At 62.4% G+C, this 10,535-nt stretch overlaps 1 protein-coding gene across 2 annotated transcripts; it reads left to right on the top strand.

The window, feature by feature from the left end:
* The first annotated feature begins 1,024 nt into the window (after nucleotides 1-1,024).
* On the top strand, nucleotides 1,025-5,063 carry LOC137158491 (autophagy-related protein 16-like). Of its 2 annotated transcripts, XM_067556274.1 has the most exons (9): nucleotides 1,025-1,139; nucleotides 1,632-1,713; nucleotides 1,870-1,945; nucleotides 2,024-2,097; nucleotides 2,299-2,508; nucleotides 2,802-2,867; nucleotides 3,047-3,113; nucleotides 3,310-3,379; nucleotides 3,529-5,063. In XM_067556274.1, the coding sequence occupies exons 1-9, from the start codon at nucleotides 1,040-1,042 to the stop codon at nucleotides 3,573-3,575; spliced, it is 792 nt and encodes a 263-aa protein (XP_067412375.1). In that variant the 5' UTR covers nucleotides 1,025-1,039; the 3' UTR covers nucleotides 3,576-5,063. The 2 variants fall into 2 exon arrangements, with proteins under 2 accessions (XP_067412375.1, XP_067412384.1); XM_067556283.1 differs by lacking the exon at nucleotides 3,047-3,113.
* The last annotated feature ends 5,472 nt before the right edge of the window (nucleotides 5,064-10,535 follow it).

The raw sequence follows: 10,535 nt of genomic DNA, 5'->3' as shown, positions 1-10,535 counted from the left end.
TGGGCCAATCCTGGTGACTCTTCAGGTCTGCCTTTAGTCTCTTCCTGGGCCCCTTGCATCCTTGAGTATCTTAATAGGCCATCAAGCAGGCTATTGTCCTGCCGCCTGTGTCTGGGGTGTGCCCCAGCCAGCCCAAATTGACATACAGAAATACCAGGTACAGCCATAGCGTCCATTGCACAGCTGATCCATGAAGGTGGGTATTATCCTCCTACTCAGCACCATCCCTCCCTCCAGCGGTGCCTGACACGCACCAGCACGACTCTGCCATACTGACCTCACGCAATGCCCCCCACTCAAGCCAGCCCGTGACACCCCTGCCCCCCTCCTGCCCCCTCTACCCCATGCCACCTCCAACCCCCCCCAGACACCCCACCCTCTGCCCCCCTCCACCCCAACCCACCTCTGCCCCCCCAGACACCCCACCCTCTGCCCCAACCCACCTCTGCCCCCCCAGACACCCCACCCTCTGCCCCCCCTCCACCCCAACCCACCTCTGCCCCCCCAGACACCCCACCCTCTGCCCCCCCTCCACCCCAACCCACCTCTGCCCCCCCAGACACCCCACCCTCTGCCCCCCTCCTCCACCCCAACCCCACCCCACCTCTGCCCCCCAGACACCCCACCCTCTGCCCCCCCTCCCCCTCCCAACCCCACCTGTGCCCCCCCAGACACCCCACCCTCTGCCCCCCCTCCCCCTCTACCCCCCCCACCTACCCCACCCCCACCCTCTGCCCCCCTCCCGACGCCCACGCAGAAGAAGGGGAGGGGCTTTGACCAGGCCCCGCCCCCGGTCGCTGGCCCCGCCCTACCCGCGTTCTGCAGCCAATCTCGGCTCCAGCCGCGCAGCCGCTCGTTGGCGCCGCTCTCGAGGGCTCTCTGGCCCCGCGCGGCCGCCCTCCGGGCCCGAATCGCGCGCGCTGAACCCAGCCCCGCCCCTTCCGGCTTCTCTCGCCGCGTCCGGCCCCGCCCCCGCCACTACAACTCCCGGTGGCCCGCGCGCGTAGCCAGCTGACGTGGAGCACGTGACCGAGAAGCAATGGCGGGGGCGGGGCCCCCGTGCTGGAGGCGCCACGTGGGGCGGGAGCTGGAGCGGCGGGAGCGCGAGACGCGGGGGCTGCGGAGCCTGGTGCTGAGCCGTGAGCGGGGGCGGGGCCTGTCGCGACATGGGGTGACCCCGCCCCCGATACAGAGACACGGCCTGGGCCCTGCCCCCACCCGCGGGCTGGGCTTCTCTATAGGGCCCGGTAGCGGCCCCACCCCCCCGGTACCGGCACCGGCCCAGCCCCCCCCCCCCGGTACCGGCCCAGCCCCCACTGACCGTGACCCTCCCTGCGCCTGGGGCCGCCCCGGCCGGGCCCAGCTCCTGCGAGCGCGGGGAGGGTCGGACCCACACTGGTCCCGCCCCCCCCCTCCCCGAGACCGACCCCGCCCCACGGAGCAGAGCGGGGAGACCCGGAGACACCCCGTGAGCCTGGGGCCGGTGCCACCGGTACCCCGCCCCCCCCCAGCCGCGCAGAGAACCCAGGCGTCCGGGCTCCCAGCCCCCTGCTCTGACCCCCCCAGTGACCCCCAAGCCGGGGAGAGAACCCAGGTGTCCGGGCTCCCAGCCCCTTCCCCTCCTCTTACAGATGAGAAGCTGCTGCGGCGTCGGGACCTCGAGCAGCTGCTGGCCGAGAACCTGCGGCTGGAGCCCGGGGCCCAGGAATCCAGGTGGAGCCGGCAACACAATCCCTGCCCCCGGGGCCGTGGGTCGGGGGTGAGGGGCACCGACGGCGCTGGGGGGCCCAGGGCCGGGCTGTGGGTCGGGGGTGAGGGGCACTGGCAGAGCTGGGGGGATCTGACCCGGCCCCCCCTTTGTGTCCCCAGAGCTCCCCTGGAGCTGGCGTCTCTGCGGCTGCAGCATGCGCTGGAGCTGGAGGAGCTGCGGGGAGTCGAGGACGAGGTAAGTTGGGGGAGGGGGTGTCCTGGTTGGGGGGGGGCAGGTCCATGACACTGACACCCTCCTGTGTCACCCCCATAGCTGGCCCAGAGAGTTGCCCACCTGAGTGACGCCCTGAAACGCAGCGAGACTGAATGCCAGGAGCATCGGGCCAGGTGAGCCCCCTGCTGGCATGCCCCCACCCCCTTCTGTCCCCCCAGAAACTCCCTGGTCTCCTCTATGGGGTCCCCCCACCTCCCTGGGCTGCCCCCCTCCCCGGTCACCCTCATCTTCCCTGCGTGCTCCTCCACCTCCCCTTCACCCTGCCCCGGGGCTGCTCCCTGGCTGTGCTGAGGACTGCCGTGTGGGTCACACAGGGCGGGGCGCAGTGCCCAGCGGCTGGCGGGGCTGTCCGGGCGCTGCGCTGAGCTGGAGGGGCAGCTGTGGGCACAGACGCAGGAGGCTGAGGAGCTGCAGGCGCGGCTGCAGGAGGCACTGGAGGCGCGGGACCAGCTGGAGGCCCGCTGGGTGCAGGAGAAGAAGCTGGAGGCCCAGCGACTGAACGAGACCAATGCCCGGGAGGAGAGGTGAGCCCTCCCTCGGCCCCCCACATCCCCCATAGGCAGAACCCCCCTGGCCTCTCCCACGGCCCCCATCGGCAAAGCCCCTCCACATGCCCCACAGCCAGAGCCTCCCCCACGGCACCCCCTATGGGTACAGCACCCCCAGGCCGGGCACTGCCCCCCTCGTGTCCCTTGTGCCTGCCTTGAGTGCTGACAGCCCCTCCTCCACCCCCTCCCCACGCGTGCCCAGGTTGGCTGAAATGAGGGGTGAGCCCCCGAGGCTGGGTGCCCTCCCGACCTGTCTGTCTGCCCCCCAGGTACCGGAACCAGGTGTTGCGACTGCGCCAGAGGCTGGGGAGAGAGCAACTGCAAGTGACGTCTGGGTAACAACACTCCCCTCCCCCTGTCCTGGCACTGCCCCCCTGCAGCTGTCCCCTGCCAGGCCCAGCTGCGCTGGCAACTGCCTGGACGCCCCACCCCAGAGTCAGCTGCCTTTGGAGGTCCAGGCTTGGGAGGAGGGGCTGGATGTGCACCCTGAAATTAACACCCTTCCCCCACCCAGATCCCCCTGGCTGGGCGGTGAGCTGGTGACGAGCGAAAGCAGCTGTAACTCGTCCTGCGAGGAGCTGGTGAGAGGGGAGGGGGGCTGGTGGTTAGAGCAGGAGGTGCTGGGGGCTAGGACTCCTGGGTTCTCTCCCTGGCTCTGGGAGGGGGGCTGGTTGCTAGAGTGGGCTGGTGCTGGGGGCCAGGACTCCTGGGTTCTCTCCCTGGTGACAGGAGGCTGGAGGGGTGCCAGGGTCTGACGGTTTTTCTCCGTGCCCCCAGGCAGCACTGGGCCTGGCCCCCAGGGGCAGCTCGGCCCCCGTGAGAGAAGAGACGCAGGGTGAGGGAGCAGGTAAGAGGGGCTGGCGTGGGGGGGGGCCGGAGAGCATCCCTGCGCTGCCAGCCCTGGACCCCCCCCGCCTGTCTGTCAGTGCCCCTGGGAGATGCTTTCTTCCTCCCTGTGCCTCCAGCTGGGTTTTGACCCTAATTGTTCTCTTCCAGATCCGGCCACCGGCCCCATGGCTGAGCCTGACGCAGGAGCCCCCTAAGTGGCTGCATCTGGGATCCTCGATCCTGTGGGGGGGGGGGTGGTCTGGCTGCGGATGTTCCCTACTGTGACCTGGCCAGTGTCGTCCCCCACCATGGAGCCCCCTCTTCCTTCCTGGGGGGGGGGGCCCTGAGAGCTCCCCCCCAACGTCTGCAGGGCTGGGGAAGAAGATCTGGCCCTTGGATGCAAATTACCCATTGTGCTGATTTGTATATTTGAATATGCGCTGTATTCATTTGCATAAATGATGCTCCACCCCTCCCGCTGCTGGCTGGCATGTGCCTGAGCTGCTCCTGGCCATAGAGATGGGGCAAGAGCAGCCACCCGCACAATGCTGCTCTAGCTCCCTGCGTGGCTCAGAGCTTCCCTATGGCTGAGGGCGACTCTCTAGGCACCTGGCTTTGGCTCAGCCCACTTCCAACCATAGAGCTGAGGCCTAGATGGGCTCCTGCTAGAGGGTGGGCTATACTGTAGCCGTGGTCTCTATGGCTAGGGCTTGGTGTGGTCTTCTGGGGCTCTAACCATAGAGATGTGGGCTAGAGTGCCTCCTTGCGTGACTTCTGCCATGTGTCTCCCCCTCCCCCCAACCTGCATCTGGTGGCACAGACTCCCTGGCTGAGTCTTCCAGGAGCATAACCATAGAGTCCATCCTAGAATGTAGTCACAACCCCCCCTTCCCATAGAGACACAGCTAGAGGGGGTGCCTCTGCAGGGGGGAGGGCTACACTCTAGGCCCCTTCTCTAGGGCTAGTCCTAGAGCAGCCTGGCCTACAGCTAGAGTAGGGGCCTAGAGTGGCCACTCTAGCTGCATTGGTGAGTCTCTATGGTTAGAGCCCTGGGTGTGACCATAGAGAGGGATCCTGGGAACCTGCCCTGTCACCATGGGGGGGCTAGAGTGGCCCCTGTCCTAAGCATCACTCTAGTGGTCCCAGGCATGACTCTGTGGCCTAGGGAGGGGCTCTAAGCAGGCACCGGTTAGTCCTCCAGGACAAAGAGATGAGCCAAGAGTTGCTCTAGGCCCTAGCTGCCTCCGTTCTCTATGGCAGTCCTCAACACCATCACTGGAGATGTGCAGCCTTGAGCGCCCTCCTGTGCGGGAAATGGGGGGCTCTGTGCTGACTGAGCTGCTGCCCCTGGCTCTGTATCCCTCCTCCCCCCCAGGGCTTGGCCAGGTCCTGCTGGACGGCTGGGTTCCTGCAGCAGAACCTCAGGGAGACGGGGGGCCTGGCAGGGGTGAACAGACGGGATATTACCGCCCCGCGAGTCTTTTGGCACAGGGACCCCTCACCTGGCACTGAGATGCAGCCATCTCTGGGACAGGGTGGCTGGTTACACACGGACCCCTCACCCCCTGCTGAGATGCGGCCACCTCTGGGTGGGGTGGCTGGTTATACATGGACCCCTCGCCCAGGGCTGTGCTATGCCAGAGGGGCTCTTCCTCTCCCCTCCCCCCCCAGTAAGCTGCACTCAGAGCTGGCACCAGTTTGTTTTCTTTACTTGCCCCCATGGCTCACATGTATCAAACCCCCTCTCCCCCCACCCCATCACACATGGCCACAGTGAGACAAGTGCAGACACAAATCCCACCTGCACTATGGTGTCTAACCCTAACCACCAGCTGCCTGCAGGGCAGCAATAATTCCATGAGCAGCAGCCAGTCAATTTGTACACTGAGACAACTGCCACCGACAAACTGCCTGGGACTGGCCCTCAATTTCCCTCTTTTTCTCCTCCAAGACAATGCGTACCGCAGCTTGCGCCTCCTGACGTTTCGCTTCCGCGGTATGAGCTCTTCCTCTCTGTCTAGCTTCCTCTTTGTACCCCTCTACATGGCACTTGAGAGGTGGAGAACAGTGAGACGCGGACACTGAAGATTCAGACTCTCTTCAGGTTCTGTACTTACCTTGGCATGCTACCTCCTGCATATGCTGAATTACCCTTAAACGCCCCTCCAGACCATGGGTCCTTTCCTAGCCATCTACAAAAGCTTCCATATCTGAGCCTGGTTCCAGCGAAAGGAGGGTGGGCGTGGTAACCCCTCGACCACCTGATTGCAACACATTCCTGTAGAGGACATCATGCCCTCCTCCTGAAGCCAAATAGAGATCCAGCTGCATAGAGAACTGGGCCAGACAGGTTGCCAGAAGAGTCCACACCAGATACCCTGAATATAAAACCTGGAAAAAACAGGTTTGAATTTGCAGAGTGTAGGTGTTTGATTGGGCCATGTGGGTTGGACTGGGGGTCAAACTTGTCAAAAGCAAAATCCACGATTGTGCCCTGGTGACCCCATTAGGCCGCGGATGTCTCCAGGCACTGGGGCTCTTTGGCCTGCTGCACCACAGGTAGATCCGAGGCACAGACCAGGAAAGGAACAGAGCAGCCAGTGCCGGATGGGGCGGGCAGCTGGGCTGGAGTTCAGTGACGTGTAAAAGCATCGCTGTTTATTCATCCATACACAGCCCCTCTGTGTCTAGCTACCTACCGCACAATGCTCTCATGGGTTTCACACTTCAATGACTACATCTTTATCTGCCATAACCCCACCTTAATTAAGTTTGTCTCCTATATTTCCTTAGTTGAATTTTTTATTAAGCGCTCTGTTGTTACTAAGTGTCACCATGCACACCTACCTCACCCCTGCCAGTCGATCCCCTCCTCTGTCTAATTAATCTCTGACCTCATACATGACTCTGTATCTAACCAATCAGTCAAATTATCTATCTTTAACTCCATATACCCACTTCATCCATCCGTCTGTCTATCCCCATACACCCCCTCTATCTATCTATCTATCTATCTATCCCCATACACCCCCTCTATCTATCTATCTATCTGTTCTCATGCAGCCCCTTCTTTTCTCTCCCCCACCCCATCCCTCTATCTGTGGACACCACATTCGCCGTCCTAGCTGGCGTGATGATGCTAGATCCAAGCTAGCTAGTGCACCCTGAGTCTCACAATCTCATACTAGGGTGACACCTTCCCCTCTCTTCTCCTCTGCACCTCCTTGCATCTGCCTGTGTCATTGAATTGTAGCCCAGCCAGAAGTGTGAGCCCAAGAGGGGAGGGCGAATGGCTGGAGGGATCTCTCTTTTTTTTTTTTTAAATCAGTGCAGGACTTTTGCTGGACCCACTTGGTTGTCCCACTCCTAGCAAGAGGCAGCGTGGCAGGACTAGCCAGCTAACATCAGTCTCAGCCCTGCTTCCCGCAGCGCAGCTCCACGGATTTGATCTTTGTAACAGATGGGGAGGTTTCCTTAAGCCCCCCTCGCTTCCTTTTCCAGGAGCAGGTGTGTCTGTGACTTGCAATAACCTCAGATCCCAGCCCAGGCCCCGAGTGCGAAGGGGGTGTGTGTGTGAGAGAGAGAAGATCCCCCCACCTTCAGAGCCAGGCTCTGTACCCCAACGGCACCGCAGCTGAAGGCTGTATCTTGCAGGACGAAGAGTGATTTGATTTGATGGTACCATGCGATGAAGGAGGGCCAGTCACAACCCTCCCCAGCTGTGTGTGCGAAGCGGGGACTAGCGGAAATCCATGCATTTCCATGCCGGATGCTGCCTGCAAACGCTTTTCCACTCTGAACAGAGGCTGGGAGAAAATATGTAGGGGGGAGCCAATGAGATCTTGCAGCTGCAGCAATGTCTCTCTGTCCTCTCCCTCTGGCCCTAGCTGCTGGGGGTGGTGGGCAGATGAATATCGGATGGTTTAGGGTTGGGGGCTTGAATTTGTCAGTCCAGGAACTAAAAATCCTTCCCCCTCCCCCCCGTTGTGGCTGTGGGCTCTGGTCAGTTTCGGAGAAGGAAATCAACAGACCCAGCGATCATGTAAGTAGCTGGTGTCCCAGGCTGATGCGGGGTTGGGTGGGAGAAGAAAGTTTAGCCGTCAGTTGCTTTCAGGGAGACACAAGCTTTCCCTTCCCCTGTGCTGCCGCACCAGAAGGAAACAACACGTGTGTCAGCAGCAGGGGGAGAAAAGGGTGAATTTAATTCTCCTTCTCAAAAGGAAAAGCAGGCAAGATCCGCTGCTCCCAGCCCCTCTGTGCAGCCTCCTCTGTGCCTCGGTTTGTAGGATTGAGCCTGGACTCACTGGGACACGGATACCCCCGTCCCGGACACACACCCCCAGCTGCAGAGAGGGAGAGAGACGGGCTCTCTGCAATCCTGGGGGGTCAATCCAGCGCATGTTTGTGGGGCTATCCTGTCCCCCCCCAGTGCTCTGAGGTGTCGAGGGACAGGCTGTGGACTGGGAGCTGGTTTAGAAAAGCAAGGCCAAGTCTCCTGCTCGGAGGTGCTGCTATAACCTGGGAACTGCTGCACAACACGCAGGGCCCTGGCCTGGCACCGGGGTCACCGGAATTCAAAAAGTATTTTTCTTCCTCCTCCTTCTCCCTCCCCAGCGTAAATTGGGGGCGTGATGTTGAGGGGTGACCTGTCGGGGTGACCTTGGGCAAGTCCTTTCCCCCCCTTTTAGATTGCAGAGCTCACCGGGGTAGGGGCTGTCTCTGAATATGTGGGGACCCTCACCTTTGCCGTAAAAGTCCCAAAAACAGAGGCCACGCCTCTGGTCAGAGGGGTCCGTCGTCGTGTCCCCCCGCCCCCGCTCCATCCCTGAGCTCCGTCGAAACCTGGAGACTGGGCCGATCGCTTTGTGTTTTGAAAACCCTCCGTTACCGGCGCAGCCGACGGCCTTTCAGCTTCTCTCCTTCGGCTCCTTGGTGTTTGTTCTGAATTTCGCTTGGCTAGAGAGGCTCTGATTGCAGCTCCTGTCTCTCTCCAGCATTTTCACCTCCTGCGTCTGATGGGGCTGGGTCTCTGAGCAGGGCAGGGGGGGAATTTATAGATCGGGGGATGGGGGGGGGCACTTCTAAGCTCTATTATTTCCATTGCAGCACCACCAAAAGGTCCAGATCCAAACCCCAGTAGGTCGGGTGCTGAACAGATCACCCCACCCCAAACCTAGATTAGGGGACCCCCTGCCATGCCGGGCACTGTGCAGCCCCCCCAGCTGAGGTTAGGGGCCACCATTGCGCTGCAGAGACGCCGAGAGAGAAAGCCGCTGCCAAAAGAGCTTAGCGTCCGTGCTGATAAAGGTGCGATTCCTCCCATTTTACTGCTGGGGAAACCGAGGCAGGAGTCGGCACGAACACCTCGCCCCTGCAGTGCTTCCTGGGCACTCTGCAACCTGGAGTGTTCGTAGGCCCAGGGGGTGCGAAGGGTTAACCAGAAAGGGTTTGGAGGGGGCCTTGGTGTCTGTCCGTCTGTCTCCTCTGGGCGATATCTTGGAAGTTGCAGCTTGTCTTCTCCTGTGTGCTGGGGTGATTCAGCAGCCGGGGCCGGTGAAGGTAGCCAGTGTGCGAGAGACGGGGCTCGGCTGACGTTGGGGTGCGGCTGGAGTGACTCCGGCCTCCGCCCCCCACTTCTCTACGGGCGTGCATCAAAAACCCGACTGGGTCTTTGGGGCAGGGCCCAGCCCTGATCTCAGCTGGGGCACGGCCCGTCTCTGGGCAGCGCTGGAGCGGTTCTGTGTCCCCCGCCGATCACTGCCCCCCTGAATCCGATGATGGTCCCTCTGGCCTGCTAGCGCTCTGGTGGTTGAACTTCTAAAGGCAACAGGAATTGGGGAGGGGCTGGAAGAAATGGGTGGCTGGGCTTTCCCCCACGGGCAGAGGCTCTCAGCTGCTCGGCTCAGGAGTCACTGGCTGGGTCAGGGAGGTCGGCTCCGGCATGGGGCGTGGAGGCTTCGCCCCTCTTGGAGGCGCCGGCTCCCCTCCAGACCCAGGGCATCGGGGGGATCTGCAGACCCTTCTGGGGGCTGGCGGTCTGGGCCTCAAAAGCTCCCAGCTGAAATCTGATGCTCAGGGGTCTTGCAAGGCAGTGGGGGGCTGTGGGCCAGGAGTGAGGGGTGCAGTGGGGGGGCTGTGGGCCAGGGGTGCTGGCAGAACTGGGGGGCCCAGGACCAGGAGTGAGGGGTGCCGGCAGAGCTGGGGGGCCCAGGGCCGGGCTAGCAGGGGCTGCAGGTCAAGGGTGAGGGGCACTGCTGAAGTCAGTCTGTCTGTCTCTGGCTGTAGATCTCCAGCAGGACATGCTGATGCTGCGGGTTATCCGGATCATAGTGAACGTGTGGCAGAACCAAGGACTGGACCTTCGGTACCGGGGAACCTGCATCCCTGCTGTGCTGGGGGCAGACGGGACTTGTGGGGGGGTCGGATGGAGGAGGGGGGCCCTGGCCATTCTCCTCCTTCTCCCCGTGTAATCAGCCACCCCACCCCAGAGGTGGCCGCATCTCAGTATAACCAGCCACCAGCTCCTCCCCTGCAGCAGGGGGAAGGGAGGGGTGGGCCTGCACCCATTAAGCCCCTCCCCCAGGAGGGCCAAACTGAGGCTGAAGGGGTGTCTCCTTAAGCCCATCCCCGGGGGGAGGAGCTGCGCGGAGGGGGTGGAGCCTGTGCATTTAGGCTCCTCCCCAGGGGTGGAGCAAAGAGATGATGCCCCCCCCCCAATTCCTGCCTTCTGGGGAGGGGCAACAACCCAGGTCCCCAACCCCCGTGGCCCAGGGTGCCTAAACCGCCCCCGCCCAGGAAGATAGTTCAGGGGAACCTGAGGCTGGGGCATGCCAGGGGCCAATTGGGAGGCGCCCTGGAAATAGACACGGGCAGTCGCAGCATCCGTGTTCCTTGAGCTTTCTGCCTCCGGGGGGGGGCACCTGCCCCGCTCCTCCCGCCCCGAGGGACCCCCCAGCCTAGGCCAGGAGAAGTGAGGTGCAGGGCTGGGGCAGAGCTACATCAACAGGTTGGGAGAGAACCCAGGCGTCCTGGCTCCCAACCCCCTCCCCGCTCCGACCCACCAGCCCCCCTCCCAGAGCTGGGAGAGAACCCAGGAGTCCTGGCACCAGATTGGGGTGGGGAGATGCTTCTGATGAAGGGTTAAATGAAATCTATCATGCAGAATAAAAGGAACC

This window comes from Emydura macquarii, unplaced genomic scaffold (genome assembly GCF_026122565.2).
Source record: "Emydura macquarii macquarii isolate MOO-44397 ecotype Brisbane River unplaced genomic scaffold, CSIRO-AGI_Emac_v2 contig_306, whole genome shotgun sequence".
Lineage (NCBI taxonomy): Eukaryota > Metazoa > Chordata > Testudines > Chelidae > Emydura > Emydura macquarii.
This window is presented reverse-complemented; position numbering and strand designations above follow the sequence as displayed.

Coding starts and splice junctions, on each gene's coding strand:
- LOC137158491 (XM_067556274.1), top strand. CDS start 1,040: ATGGCGGGGGCGGGGCCCCCGTGCTGGAGGCGCCACGTGGGGCGGGAG. Junction 1,140..1,631: donor GCGGAGCCTGGTGCTGAGCC/GTGAGCGGGGGC, acceptor CTCCTCTTACAG/ATGAGAAGCTGCTGCGGCGT. Junction 1,714..1,869: donor CCCGGGGCCCAGGAATCCAG/GTGGAGCCGGCA, acceptor TTGTGTCCCCAG/AGCTCCCCTGGAGCTGGCGT.